At 38.1% G+C, this 15917-nt stretch overlaps 2 protein-coding genes across 2 annotated transcripts; both read right to left on the bottom strand.

Moving 5' to 3' along the window:
- Positions 1-55: 55 nt before the first annotated feature.
- On the bottom strand, positions 56-765 carry LOC108607884 (proteasome maturation protein). Its single transcript, XM_017998988.1, has 3 exons — positions 658-765; positions 330-595; positions 56-269 (listed from the first exon to the last, which is right to left on the bottom strand). Exons 1-3 carry the CDS (start codon positions 658-660, stop codon positions 134-136), a joined length of 405 nt encoding a protein of 134 aa, XP_017854477.1. The 5' UTR covers positions 661-765; the 3' UTR covers positions 56-133.
- Positions 766-4216: 3451 nt separating this feature from the next.
- Positions 4217-14902, bottom strand: LOC108596213 (homeotic protein caudal). The gene is made up of 2 exons (XM_017981742.1): positions 13701-14902; positions 4217-4758 (listed from the first exon to the last, which is right to left on the bottom strand). Exons 1-2 carry the CDS (start codon positions 14494-14496, stop codon positions 4307-4309), a joined length of 1248 nt encoding a protein of 415 aa, XP_017837231.1. The 5' UTR covers positions 14497-14902; the 3' UTR covers positions 4217-4306.
- Positions 14903-15917: the final 1015 nt, after the last annotated feature.

Here is a 15917-nt window from a genome sequence, read left to right as displayed (position 1 = left end):
ATATATTTAGCAAATGTTGATGACAAATAAACGCGCATTTGGCTCAAATAACGAGTTCTTTTCCAGTTTGCATTTTATTTGTAGCCAAAATTGTTTCTTAGAAGATAATCACATGTATGTGCACTCGCTTTAATTACATATAAATGCCCATGGACTTTTCCACGACGGCATGTGGTTGACGCATGTTCTCATTGAATTCGGGCATATTCAAAAAGTCCTCGAATGCGATTTCATCACAGCGTCCAGTCAATACATCTTCCATTATATTGCTGTAAGTTGAAGTAGTTTGTATGTATAACTAATCAGCTCAATTGTGAGACACCGCTTACCTTGACTGCAGGAAAGGCAGGCGTCCAATTTGACGTGCTGCAAAGCGTTCCATGCCCATCTTCAAGGGTGCTCCCAGTCCCTCGCGATTACGCAGCATCTGCATGTTCAGATTATACTTGTGTTCATTGTAGTTTAGCTCGGAATCCCGCAGACGATGTATGTGCGACAGTTGGCTCAGGCAATTGGGTTCCGTGGGCATCACGGCCCGGCCGGACGCGTTTAGCACAGGCACATCTGTAGGGCGCACTTTAAGCGATTGCTGATTCTGTAAACCAATTCGCATATAGTACAGCATTAAATATAATTGTTTTCTATTAGATTACTTACCATTTTGAGTAAAAATTAATGGAATTTCGGTACGTGAAGAATAAACCAAATTTACAATGACAACACAAAATTGTTTAGAGGTGGAAGACGATCGATAGTCGACACAGTCGATAGTGAGCGAGAGTTTCTTCAAATCATTGATATATCTATCGAATTCATCGAATGTAAGCGCAATTTTTTTAATCAAAATTTGAAAAATAAACGTTTATTAACTACAAAACTTGTTTGTCAAAGTTATGTTAAATTTGAAAGGTGTAAATACCTACCTAACCAACTTGCTTTTGTTTTTAATTTCAACCTTTTGTAGCTGTAACTTAGCAAGACAAATTTCGATTCAGGAGCGTTGTGTAGCAAGCGTAACTCATCAAACTTTCATTTCTACTGAGACTCTCAAACTGTCACAGCGATGAAGTTAGCCAGCACTAAAGTGCGCGCAAGAATCAAACAGCTTTTGAGAGTTGGCAGAATATTGAAAGTTTCAACTTCTAAGTTTGTTGCTAATTATTTGGACTGGCAACGAAATTTAAGTCAATGTAATATGGCAAAGCGAGCAGATAGAATGTCAATTAACACAAAAGCCGAGTGCTGCGATTAATTACACACTCACATTGAAATGGAAATCTCGTGCCTCGACTGTGGCGCACTCTAATCAATTTAATAAACAAATCAAACGCACGTCGAACAGAGTTGTGGTATTTGTTTTTTTGTTGCTTTGTGTTGTTTTTGTGAAATCGCCCACACCTTTTAGCGGCTTTTATGATCCACTGCTCCACAGAGCAACAAAAATTCAATTTATCAAGCGATGCGGTCACATTAAGTGACAACTGCCAGAAAAAAAAAAAACAATAGACAGACGGAGTTTAATTAGTGCATGCTTACTAATAAAACTTGTTGCTAAATTTCCATAAAAATACAGACAGAAAATTGTGTTAATCAAACTCCCGCATAAAAGACACAAACTGTCAGTTTTGAACTTGAAACAAGCAAACAACAACCGGATTGAAAAGATATATATGCATATGGTATGTGTGTATCTGGACATAAATTAAGAAATTTATTTCTAAGAAGTGTACATAGATTTTTACATATTATAATTGCTAATTAAATGTTACTAACATATGATCAAAGTGCAAAAGAGCATTGCAGCTTATCAATATTTAGTTTAAGAGAACTCGCTCTAGAGCTAATTTATAATAGCGTCAGATTAACAAAATCGGAAACGTCTACAATATATACAACCTGTCTGGATTTTATAGCCAGAGAATCTTAGACCGTATCAAATCGTTGTTGTGTACTTAAGATTGCTAAAAACGTTTGCTTTGCTCACTCCGCTGGCGATCGGATTCACAATATTTTGACTTTTATGTAAGCAAGAAATGCAAAAAAAACCAAAATAAAAATAAAATACGAAGCGCTAAGCAAACAGCATGCCGCATGCAGATAAAGGAAGTATGCACTACATTTTCGCACCTACATGCTAAAAAAATTAAGGCAAACGGACATGCGCAAAAGGCAAAGGAGCAAACGGGACGGGCGGGGGACGACGACGACGATGTGCATTGTGACTTGCGTCGGCGTGTTTGCATGTGTTTATGCCGAATTTCTTGATATTGAAGTTAAACTCTTTTTATTTTTATTTTTTGGCAGCCAGCTGTAACGAATACTTGAAATGTTTGACTTTAGCCGCGGCTACTGCATTACACACAATTTACACAGAATTCACAACTTACATGTAATGCGCCATTTTGTTTGCGAGAGCGAGAGAGAGAGCACAGTTTTCAATTTCTAATTCCCCATTGCATTTGGAGTGATTTACAAGCGCTCTTTGGAAATGCAGTTGGCTTCTTCAAGCCATAAACATGCCTCTGGACTGATCTTTTTAAGATCACTCACGAAACGGAAAAAGTTTTATGACATGGCGGCTGCTTGCTTGCAGCCTTGCCTGGACTCTCTTAATTGGCACCCAACACACAAGAGATAGACAGCGGCGAGGGCAGTTCAATCCAATCAACGTTACTGCTGCTTACAGCTGTCCCCTCTCCACCCCTCTGCATCACCAGCACCATCGTAAAAGTTTATGATAGCCAGCAAAAAGTAACGTATCCGTTTCAAACTTTTCAAAGAGCATCTTCTTTTCTTTTCTTTTTCATTTTACTGCATTTGCAACAGTCAAGCTGTTTTCGGTATGTCTCTATTAGTCCGACTGACAATGGGGGCAGCTCTCAATGCAAAAGATGATAAATTTGTATGGCATATCGATAGATCGTCATATATTTAGCATAGTAAAGTATAAGATATTTGACTTTTATGCATTTATTGCTGTGAAAATTCTTTCGTTATACTTTTATGGAATCTACTTTTTTCTTTTATACCCTTACTCCTCTCTATATAACATACATAGTTGTCGCTTTTGAAATCTACTAAAAAAGTGGTAGAAAATTATATTTTTTAAAAAGAATGCAGCATAAATCAATCACAGCATGCAAGATCAGGTCTATATATTTCAACTGCATTAGGAAATGCTAACAAAACCTTTTGTGAGTCATGCCCAAAGCTTGAATTGCCCACTCCAAGGCAGCAGAAAGGTTACCCACCCCAACTTGTCGCACTCCAATGAGTGCAAAAGAGCAAGCACTATTAACATCAATGGCGTCAAAGGCGTAGGCGAAATTAACTGAACAACAAAATCAACATCAACGACAGTTAACAACTGTAGGTGGAGCATAGCAACCATTGCTATCCAAATTATAAAACATATTTATGCTTAGTTTTAATTGCAATAGTTTTTTATTATTCAATGGATTTTGTATTTGTTGTTTACATACAAGCATAAATAAATTTGCTGTCAAAAATTGATCTAAATTAAGTGCGTACAATTGCTGATATGTTTAAATATTTGTGTGTGTGTGTGTTTCTTTTAAGTTTAAGTTGATTAAATTTGTGGCATTTGTAGCGCTTGCTTGTATTGTTTATTAACATTAAATTCAAATTACATTATAAACTAAACTAACAACTAATTGTTATTACGGCATTAAAGGTAATAAACGTTAAAACTGCTGTGTGTGTGTGTGTTTACATACATATTTACAAAATGTTGCAGCCAGAGTTTAGCAAAAAAAACAAAGAAAACTCGCGGCGGCTTTAGAGACATACATAAAGTAAAAATTATTTATTTATATTTAATATATTATTTTATAATCAAATCCATTTGTGTGTGTTTTTTTTTTAAGCTAGCACAGTAAACAAACAAAAAAAGTACAGACAATTAAAATTAAAATGTTATAACTTTACAAAATTTAAGCAGTTTATATATATATATATCTTTTGTTTGTGCTTGGACAGGCGGCGAGGCGGGGTGGGGGGCAGCGTTGTACGCCAGACGAGAATATACAATCACAAAAATTAACAACGTGCAATATTCAGAGGCGGCGCTGCCTAAAAAACAAAAACAGTCTAACTGTTTGTTTAATTGTTTGTTTGTTTGTTATTGTTGGTTGTTTGCCCCCTAAGCCAAGTCCACTGCCAATTCACTAGGACATGTTGCATAAGCTTCATAGCTGCCCTCGACGACATTATTATTAATAATATTATGATTATTATTAGTATTATTATTATTATTGTTGTTGTTATAGCCGCTGTTATAGTCATGTCACATTGAGAGCGTGCCCACGCCGACGGCGCTATGCTGGAGCTGATGCGAATGCGCCGCTGCCGCCGCGGCCATGTGACTGTGCGCCGCCAGATGCGGATGCAGACGCATGGCGGGTATATTCATGGCAGCCATTGGATTCATCGAGTGCAGCGGATGCTGCAGATGCAGGCCCGGCTCCAGCTTCGTCTTTGCATCCAGCAGCTGACTGTAGTCCGTGTGCTGCACTCCGCCCATTACATTCGGATCGCCCTTTTTGTTCTGCTTGCGTTCCTTGGCGCGTCGATTCTGGAACCAGATCTTCACCTGCCGCTCCGACAGCGACAGCGTTTGCGCCAGCTCGCTCTTGCGGCGTATGGTGATGTAGCGTGATGTGCAGTATTCCTTCTCCAGCTCCAGACGCTGAAAGTCCGTGTAGACGACGCGATATTTGTCCTTGGTGCGTGTTTTGCCTGCAAGCAAAAAGCAAAGCAAATTAGTAGGGCATAGCATTTAAATTATAATGAAAGCTGCATGCAATAAATCTATAAAAATATATTAAGCCACATGCATTGAATATATATAAAGCAAATGACTTTCCATAGTGGGTGAGTAACTCGCTGACGCTGGCGTCAGTTGCACAAACAGATCAGTTTGAAGCAGCAGAGCATACAGCGCTGACAATATTTGAATTAAGATATGCCATAAAGTATCTCAAAACTGAAGACAGCGCAGCACAGCGCGCTGACATTTCAATGCGGTAAACATCACATGCACCACCCACCCCACCCACCTTTTAGTCAACACCTTGCAGAGTTAAGAAACTTGGGGGCAGGGGCCATGGCGCTCGCTGCGCAATTAGTCAATCAAAATTCAAATAAAATGACAACAGCATAAGAAGCAGAGAATACTCCAAAGGCATGAAAAAGGCCACGGGATCGTGTTATGCACGTAAAGCTGCTTTGGACTATAATGTAGCTAGATCTGCTTACGTGATAAACACAGACACACACACACAGATACAGCTACACACAATCTTCAGGCTGAAAGGCAAACAATAATCTTTTTTTTTTTTGGTCTGGGATTTTGCTCTAATTTTTCTATGTAGCGTTTGTTAACCACAATTAAAATCGAGCAAACAAACAAGCAAACATACAAATATTTTCACAGATGATAAGTGGCCATGCATGTGTGTGTGTAACTGGCATAAGTGTAGGTGTTAAAGACCTTAAAATGCGCTACACCTAGCTTGATATATGACCTGCTCTTTGGCTCTCTTTCGCACTTTCTCTTGCTCTCATACTCTCAGCTAATTAAGCAGAATTTTGCCAAAGTCTTTTTTAAGCGTTTATATAATGCTTATTTTTAAGCTTTTCCCAAGAATTTTCCAACTATCATTTTTTGTTTTATATAATTGTTGCTGCCTTTGCTTATCTCAACCCTCTCGCATTTGTATTTATTTTTTACACTTTTGTTTAGACTTGAATTTATAACAGTTCTTGCTGTCTTGTCCTCATCATCATCATCATCATCAAAGTTTGTCTTTCCCCTGCTCTAAACTCTTAACTTAAGGTGTGCTTTCTTCTATTATTTTGTCTTATAATAAATTTAAAATTTTCCAACTTGTTGCGATTTCAACTAAAGTGCTTTTTGTTTTTTTTTTTGGCTAGGCGCGTGTGTTTCTAGCACTGATAAGTTGGCCTATAGTGTTGGCCATAATGCGCGCCTAACGCTGATAAACCCAAAGACTGTTTGAAAAGACTTAGCGTTGCCAGCCTCGGATTTGAGGAAGTGCACAAATATTTGTCAGCATTAACAGGCAAAAAATAATAATATTAATTTTAAGACCAAAGCAAATAGTAAAAGATTATATGACAGTCAGCCGTCATAATCAGCTCAGCGGGAACTTAAATGTGAACAAAAAAATATATATTTAAGCATGTAAAGATATTTTAGAAAAATATATAAAATAATTGTAGAAATAAAAGGAAAAGCTATCGGAATAAATAAATAAAATCTCTCTCGATTACAGCAAGCGCCAAAAAGTTTTAGCAACTTATTACTCTTCCTATATATATATATATATATATATATATCTAAATCTTAAATTATTTTACTAGCCGCTCTGTTAAATATATAGCTTGTAGCACCTAGTTGAAGTTATAATCTATGCCACACCAGCATTATCTGTTGGCAGTTTCAATTTCTCTCAGCAAGATAATTAATAAGTTAAAGTAGAACAGCGAAGAACTGTCTAAACTAGAGCACACACATACACTAGCAAATAGAGGTGTCTTTATTCGTACGATTGTCATTGTTATTGTTGCTGTCTGACCTTCACGGTCATAACCATAATCCAATAAATAGTGTATACCATATATAAAACTATAAAAACTTTAAGCAGACTGAGTGTTTTATTATCTGCACACAGAATAAATACGCACACTTCTAGGCAACTAATGTGGATCAGTTTCGAGTAAACAGAATCTTTTGCAAGATCTCTGGCTGTGAAACTAATAGTACAAAATCTGATAAGATATGCCACAGCCAGAGTCGACAAAATGTGAAAGATCAGTTGAGTAAATGTAAATAGTCAAAGAAAAAGTTGAAAACTTAAGCTAGCTTATGTAAGCTTTGCCAAAAAATATTATAAAGAGAATAAAATATATAGAAGGCTTAAAAAGCAGACGCACATTTTATTTGTAATTAAATAAATTGTATGTGAAAAGAAATTAAATAAAAAATAAAAAACAAGGTGTGACATTTTTTTATGACTTTGTCACATTGTAGAGTAGAAACGCTGCAGCGCTGGCGCTGAGTAATTTATATAAGACAAACAAAAGACGCTCGCCTACGCAGTTGAAATTTTAAGCATAGTCACTACTCTCTCTTTAAAAATTGAGCTTAGCAAAGCGGCGCTCTGCGCTCTTTCGAAGCTGCAGAGTTGATTTGATATGTCTGTCCTGCTCTTATTTGTAATGCTTACAAATTGTTGTTGTATCAATTGCATACGCATTTGCTGTCGGCATAGTTCAAATGCACGCACTATGGGTAACTTAATCCCAGTTGAGGTCTATATAAACATACAGCCAAGTAGAGTTGTTGGAGTTGGAGTTGGGAATCAGAGTTGTGCCAGCGGCTTGGTCGATAAGCTTTAATGGCTGTTTGGCTGCATATCGAGTGCATTGATACTCATGTCTATAATAACAATATACACTGTCGAACAAAGTACACATTTTCTTTAAATCGAATATGCTAATCATTTATGATATGATTGATTTTTGCTGCTGCTTGACTGCTTGGCAATTATGCAAACATAATTATGTAGCGCAGTGTAATAGTGCAACATAACTGTAAATGCCGACAAAGGCAATAAATGTGCAAACAATACAAATGCCAATTGTTGTTTAGGCTTTAAAGTGCTAAGAAAATGGAACAAAACTTAAATCATAAATAAACGCAGCCAAACAAATTGACTTGTAAATTTCTAACGTAAGAGTGCGGTGAGCTTACTTTTTATATATTCAACAGCTGTTGTCTCAAAAATTAGATTGCCGCAATTATGTGTGTGTGCAGCTCCCAGCGGGCAAATCACAACAATTACAACAGTTACACTTATTTAGTTATGGACAGTGGTTGCGGTGGTTGCTTCTAAATAAAGAGCGCCCCTGCCGCGCGCGTTAATTTGTCACTGCTAACTGTAACTGTAACTGTAACACATCTTTATCTGTTTCGTTAAGGCAGCGTTGACAAGGTCCACTCTTCGCTTAAATCTGTTGGGAAACATTTGTTACCTGCTCTTGCTCTCTCGCTTGCGCTTGCACTCGCACTTAAATTCCGAAATTAAAGCTGCCAGCTACGAAAAACTTTAGCTTAAGAGCTTGAGAGCGCACTCCCCCTCTCTTTGCGTTACAGCTGCAATTTCTGTTATGGCTCTCTTGGGATAAGCGTCGCTGCTGCTGCGCTGCTCAGATTTTGCGTTTGCACAAAGGCAAAAGCAAAGCTCAAACTTTAAGTTGAGCAAATATATTTTGTGCGCTTTCTCTAGCTGTGTGTGTGTGTGTGTGTGTCTGTGTTTGTGTGAGAGTTGGAGGGTCACAGCATCATAAATGTGCCAGTCTAAGAGGAAACAGAGCTCAACTAAAGAGAGGCCAGGGCTAGCAGCCAGCACCACCCAAGCGACAATATAACAATAACATTTATTTGGCATTTTGCTGCTGTTTTAGCTGCTGTTATATCGTAAATATTAGCTCAAATTACATCATAAAATCATTTGATTCGATTTGACGTTTATTTTGCTCTTCTTTTTTTTTGCTTGTGCTAAATTTACCACCTTAGTGCCTGCAAATGTTATTTGTTGTAAATTTCAATGCGTGTGTGTGAACAAACTTTAATAACAAAATTAAGGCAGAGAGGCGCATTCGTATTATGTAAATTGTTGCAGCTACAATTCAAAATGGCGACGACATGATGTGGCAGCTTTATTACATGCATATATGCATACTCGTATGCGATCCCCAATCTTATTCGAACGCTCCAAATGAAAGCCGCGCCCTGGCACGCAGCATTATAAATGCCACAGCAGGAAATGGAGAAGAGAAATATTGTCAGATCGCGTGCAACAAACGAATGCCGCACGTACGTGCCGCCGCAGCCAAATGTGGCACACGCAAGCCGAGAGAGAGAGAGTGGGAGAGTGAGAGAGACGCAGGCAGCTGCAGCTTGCGTTAGGATGTGGCATGGCCAACACGCCATTGGCTTGCGAGCCAAGTTTTATGACTTGAGCTAATGCCAAGCGGGGAGTGGCATAGCTGGTTTCTTCTCCTTTATTTAGAAAATGGTTGCCAAGTCAAGTCAAGTCAAAGTCGTTGTCCAAGTCCGCCATTAAAGGCCATAAATTGTGGCAAGGCAAAAATTATTTTCAAATTTACGTTAATTATTTTGAATGCGACTGACGGGTCATGCAATAAACATTTACAATCCATATATACGATATATGACTGTGGCTTATTTATGAGCGGCACATGCAAGCTCAAAAGAAACAAAAAAAATAACAACAACAACAACTAGCAGGCATAATATAAGAACAACAACAGAAATTAGCGAAAGAAAACTTTGGCATATAAATTCAAATATAATACTAATTGTATGGAAGAATTAATGGCCTACCACTTGCGTCCAGCAACTCTGAGAGATCCTCTAATATGGGTGTGCTGCATAGCTCTGCGAAAGTTTATTAAGTTACATTACATTTATTACATTAACATATTTCTTATGCTAAAAATAAGTTCGATTAAAATACCCATATACAGTCCTACATCAACACATTTTGCATTTTTCCCCTATTTGCCATAAGTTAAATAAGCCACCATTGGTAATTATCATTTATAATTGTTTGCTTCATAAAAATATTAAAGCCAGCAAAGGTAATATGCAATAAATTTTGTATCTACTTCAGCTGCGGTGTGAACTATAAATTTTCTAGTCTCTAGCTAGCATTCGCACTCTCTTATCTATTTCAAATGTGTTTATTTTTGCTTTTTCTTAGCCACATAAAGGTCAAACGTGCGCTCAAATATTTGCATAGTTCAGCTGTTTACTTGAGGTAATCACAGCACAGCAATGGGAAATTTAATGAGCATTAAATCGCATATTGACGACTATAATAATCATTAATTATTAAAGTGTGGCGCATAAAAATAAAAATCAAAATATTGCTACCATATACTACGACGACGACGAATATGCATTGTATATTTTTTTTTTATTTGCCGTTGCGCCAAATGAAACATTTAATTTAGTTTTTTATAATTATTGCTACTTTATTGTATTGTTAAGCGATTAACGGCATAATATATATGGGGGGCTGTTTATACGCAACGCCACTGCGAGCGAATCTTGGCCATAAAAAGAATCACCCGCAATTTCAACAGAAGCGAAACGTGTGCACACTAAGCTGGACACGTTTCCCCACTAGACAGTTTGTCAAACAGCCAATCAATCAATCAGACATTTAGCCAGCCAGCCAGTCAGTCAGTCAGTCAATCAGTAAGCTTAAGCATTATAAAAGTGCTGGCTGGCACTTTGTTTATAAATACTAAAAATACTTGGCGTATGCGTAATTTTTTTTTGATTGACAATTGACTTGCGGTCTTAACTAATAATTTGAAACATTTTTAGTTTATGACTAGAAGCAAATGCTTTCATAATTGTTTTTAGCGATTAGCTACACAAATAATAAATACCCAAAGCAGATTTAGTCAATTTAATCAGACATATATATTTTTTCATATATAAGCTTTAACTTTAAGTTTCGAGCATATGCATATCAAAAGAAATACCAAGCAATACCTATGTCAAGAAACTTAAACGCATTACTTCTATTAAATTAATGGTAAAGCTCTAGATATCCAGGGCGCCTCGAGCATTACATCGAGTGCTTAAATATTGAACATTCTGTATAACAACTCAATTCAACATATATAGGTAAATAAATGTGTTTATAGTAGACACATGTAAGGCTTTAAGGTTACTTAGGCGAGCAACAAATTTCTGTTATTACCAATATCAATGCCAATACAAATAAACACAGCACACGCACACACACACTCATTTATTTAAACAACTAATGCCAAAGCAAATTGTGGCCAGCAATGTCACAGCACAGAGTGTGGAGTAGAGCGAGCGAGCGAATGAGTTAGAGACTGCGCTAATCCTGTCATGTCAATCATGGGCAAACGTTTGTCAGACGCTATGTCGCTTATGTCCACCAACCTAGGCTATAGTTCTATGGGTAACCCATCGACAGACTTCCATTTTGACACGAACGAAAAAGAAAAAAACTAAATATTGATAGGTGCTGATAACGATCGACAGCACACATAGTCGAGGGGGGGTTGGCGCTGTTGGGTGGGCTCAACTCTAACTGCAGCAGCTAGTGGCCAGCCATTTTTAATGGCTTATCATACTATTGTCGTTTATATTTAGGTGCATTTTGTTTGTGTGAGTGCCACTACTCTATAGCTATAATCATTTCAATTCGTAGTTGGACATCTGAGCAGCTCAAATCTATGCGTCTCTAACATAGACAGCACTCACTTCATGAGCTGTGCAAGTCGCATATACAGTAGACACTCGCTAAAAAGCTAGGTGACAATAAGTTATAAGAACGTTAATAAGTTTTACTCTATTGAGATTTAACATTTGTAGTAATATAATTCTATCTACTTTCTAATAAGCATTACTATAATTTTTTTCAGATAAAATATTGTTGTCAATTATATTGTGAGCTCCACTTTCATTCTAACAAACACTCATTATATCAACTTGATACTGCAGTTCAATAAATTTTGTGCATATTGACATATTAAATCTCAATGTGTCATGTGGCATTAAGTTTTATGCCCATGCTGATGAAAACATAAAGACATATTAAGTCCCAACCCAACACCAACACCAACACCTTACGCCTCTAATTGTTGATAACTCCGAAAAAATATAAAAACTCAATGGAAATCCAATTTGCGCTTATCGGTAATTTCTGTGCACATATAAAAAGTATATATATGTATATATGTTTGTATAGGGGAGGTTAGATTTTCGAGTTGCGGTTGAAAATTTTTAGGTAATGCGAAATAATGTTATGGGTTTTTTGTTAATAATGATTGGCAAAGATTTGATCGTAAATGTCGCTATTTAGCTTTTATTGGAAGTAATACTAATTTTTATTTTTATTGGTTTATGGGCTATATTGTTTTAATCAATATTCTCGCTTATCAGTTTGCCCATAACCAGGGTACGGTACTTTTTGAGATAACGCACACGTTTTGATACACATAACGCCCAAAAAGTATATCTGTAGTTATATAGAAAAATAGAAAGAGACATATTGACAGTCGGGGCGGGTTTATTTGACAAAGGTGGCCCCATGCCATAGACCTGTTAGTATAACCAGGCCTTCATCCACATCCACGCAAGTCGCGCTAATCTAATCGCGAAAAATAACAAAAGTACAAGCCACAACAACAAAAAGGTTTATGACCAAAGCCAATACCAAGTGCGGATATGTCGAGCTCTATCAAAATGAACATACCTCAGATCCCTACGAAACACGTAGACCATTAAAAATAAGTGTAGATTTAATGTCAAAAACTTTTCGCAGTGAAAATTTCAAAGCTTAAAATGAATCCAATTGATCAAATGGCGCTTGCTTGTTTGTTTACTATTTATAGTATAAATTTGTACGTATGCGTAATAAATAAAATGCACATAATCTTAATTTGTCATCTTGACCCGCTAAAGGATTAAATAACAACAGCTACAACGGCGGTGCAATAAACGTTAATTGCATGCCAACAGATTTTATGGGCTTAATGGATATGCGTCGATATCGAAAACGTCGTCGACTTCGAATGCCAAACACCGTGTAGGGGGGGTCATAAATTGTAAGCGCTTCATGCACGTGTGTGTTTGTTTCTCTTTCTGTGTGTGTGTGTGTGTGTGCAAAGAGAGCGCCGAGTTGTATTTGCTTGCGGTTTGGGTGAATGTAAATTTGTGTTTAACGTTTTTCAGTGTGAATGCTAAGGTTGCAAAGTAAACAAAATAAGATATAAAAGTACCAAAGCGCAGCTTGATAAAAGTGCACAACAAAATTCGGCAATGAGCTTTTGATTGCTGACGCTAATTGAGAGCGAGAGCGAGAGAGCGTAGGTGGGAAGAAGTGCAGCAAGCGCAAGACAACAAAGCAAACAGTTGTGGTCAAATTAATAGTAACAGCTTGAGCTTGAGTTAACAAAGCCATTGATTGTTTTCAATGCGACACGCCTGAATTATAAATAAATTGATTTATTATTTGTTTTAGCTGCGTTAATTGCACAACCTTGGAGGCTAAGCTCTTAATTTCTAATTGAACTCTTTGCTTTGAACAAGTGTCTACAATATTTTTAGCCACTACTGTCTACGCAGCGCTAATTGCTGTGAGAGTTTCAAGCCTCTTGTTTATTATTCCCATTTACTTGTGCATTTGTATTTGTATTTAGCATACGGCAAAAGTCAAAAAGACTTCTTGATCAGGCCCCATTGAAATATTTTTGATTTTTAATAGTCAAATTGATTTACGACATGAAATTAGTCAACATAGTCAACAAGTTTTTTAGTCAGCCAGGGGTGAAGAGTTAAAAGGGGTGAGCGCAGGTACATAAATCAAGGCAAAGAGCTGTAAAATCAAAACAGCCTCAAAACATTTGATTTTTATGATTCGAACGCAGGCAAATTGAGTATTGGGGAGCTATAAAATTATGTTTTCTACCGAATCTTGAAGCGCGAACAGCACGAGCTTTCGGACCAGAGACAATGCAGCGTCTTGTTACGAGTGCGGGAAAACCCGCAAAGTATAAAAAAGAGAGCAGGAGCTTACCTGGTTGTGGCTGTGCGGGATATGAAGGTTTCTTCATCCATTCGTAGTACTGCGCCTTGGCCGGCGATCCGCGATGATTGTTGTTGGCCGTAATGCTGTTGTTATTGTTATTATTGTTGTGTGTCGAGGGACTGTTGTTGTTGTTGTTATTGCTGCCCGCTGTTGCCAAATGATGAGTCAAGTGATGCGGCGACGATGCTGAATTGGGCGCACCCGGACTTGAAATCTCACTGCCCGACACAGTAATTGGTGGCGATGGCAAACCCTCAGCAGCAAGTTGCTGTTGCTGCTGCTGCTGCTGTTGTTGCTGATGATGCTGGTGTGCTGCAGTTTCTGCGCCAATGCTGCCATTGGTTTCGTTGAGCTGTGTGGCGCCAGCGCTTGCACCCACTACAGGCGAGCTGGTGCTGCCGGAGCTGGCGGAACTGCTGCTGCCACCGCTGGCCAAGCCGCTGCTTATGTGCGCATGATGATGCTGCATGAGCTGATGCGCCGTTGTGGGCACAGGATTGTGGGCAAAGTTATCGCCTGGCGCTGTGCTCGAAGCGGGTGAATGCCACTCTCCTGCGCCGGCCGCTGCAGCGGAATGGAACATATGATGTGGACTGTAGTACATCTGATGGGCATGATGGGCAGCATGCGGCGAGTCCACTTCGCCCAGGAATTGATGATTTGGCGGCGTGTAGTTGGGTGTCCAGTTCCAGGGCTGGCCAGCGGCGGCTGCCGAGGCGTAGGCCAAGTTTGCAGCGCTGTGCTTTTGCGTGTAGGGCAGTGAATTATAATAGTGTGATACCATTTTGTTTTTGAGTTGTATTCCTTTTGCGCTTTGAGGTTAGATTGCAATGCTAATTAATTGCAGTGTATTATTTGCAGCTTTGATATATTATGAACTTTTTTACACTCTTTGCTGTGTAAGTTGTCTTTGTTGCACTTTTTTTCAATGTTCATTTGCACATTTTGTTGATTTGCAGTCACAATTTGCGCAATCTTTTGTCACTCCTTCTTGTGCGCGCTTTCTCCTTTGCTCACTGTTCAAATTATCGATTGCCAATTGATCGATCTAGCTTTTGGGTTTTTTTCTTGTTTTAGCTAATTACGCTAAATTCAAAATTGAATTCAAACACTCGCGTTTTTTTTTTTTTTGTGTTATAAGATGTACCACTTTATCAACTGCCGTTGCGTCTGGCTTGTTGCGACATGAACCGCAGTCGAAAACGTAATGAAAGCAACGAGCGTGGCAACTGATAAAAAGGCCAAACCATAAAGAGCTCGTTTTACCCGCAGCTCAAGTGTTGCACACACCCACCCGCCGCTCGTGTGTGTGCCAGCTAGTTGTCTCGCTCGCACGCGTACGCTGCTAGGCGCGCTTGTTGTTTTGTTGTTAACCCTCATTTCCGTTGCGAGTTTGAAATTCAAGATGGCTTATGTTGTTGCGCCTGTTGTTGCTATCTCGCTCGCGTACGTCATGGCTGGCAGATAGGCTCCGCCTTCTAGAGACTCTTTACAGGCAAAAGACCCCGGTTTCCTTTACAACCAACTTCGATTTGTTGTCTAAGCTACAATTGCCGCTGGCAGCGCCTAATTAAGCAAATTCCATGGCGTGTAGCACGTATGCGGGGCTGGGAGGGTGTGTACTGCATTATGCAATTAGTGGCTGTAAACTCATGTTTGTAATGCCATAACTACGGATAGTATTTATTATTATAGCGAGCAATTCATTGAGCAGTTGGCCATTTTCATAATAGTCAATCTATGCTTTAATGTCTCGATTTGAAGAGTTTTATAGTTGATTTATGGGTATTCGGTTTTTATTTGTAAAGCAATTGCAACGCTAATACAAATTGCTATATAACGCCTGATCATAGTTTATAGATTGGCTATAAATCAGAGTGGAAAACGCAAGTTGCAGGAAGTGATGGGAAAATCATTAGGAGATTACAATGAAAATATCGAAGAACTTAGTTTTTCTTTTGTACATTTGTACGCTTAAAATGATACAATATGTATTAAGAATTTAATAGTTAATGAATTGCACAAATATGGAAACAAAATATTAAGAAAAAGACAAATATAAAACTATGATAGAATAAAAAATACTTATCGATGTACCAAATCAACAAATCATTAATAGCTTATAAAACAAATAAAATAAACAATGGGCAACAACTTTTTTTTACAATAATACTATTCATATGGTTAATAAGTTACTAAGGCAGG

This window comes from Drosophila busckii, chromosome 2L, assembly GCF_011750605.1.
Source record: "Drosophila busckii strain San Diego stock center, stock number 13000-0081.31 chromosome 2L, ASM1175060v1, whole genome shotgun sequence".
In the NCBI taxonomy this organism is placed as follows: Eukaryota; Metazoa; Arthropoda; class Insecta; order Diptera; family Drosophilidae; genus Drosophila; species Drosophila busckii.
This window is presented reverse-complemented; position numbering and strand designations above follow the sequence as displayed.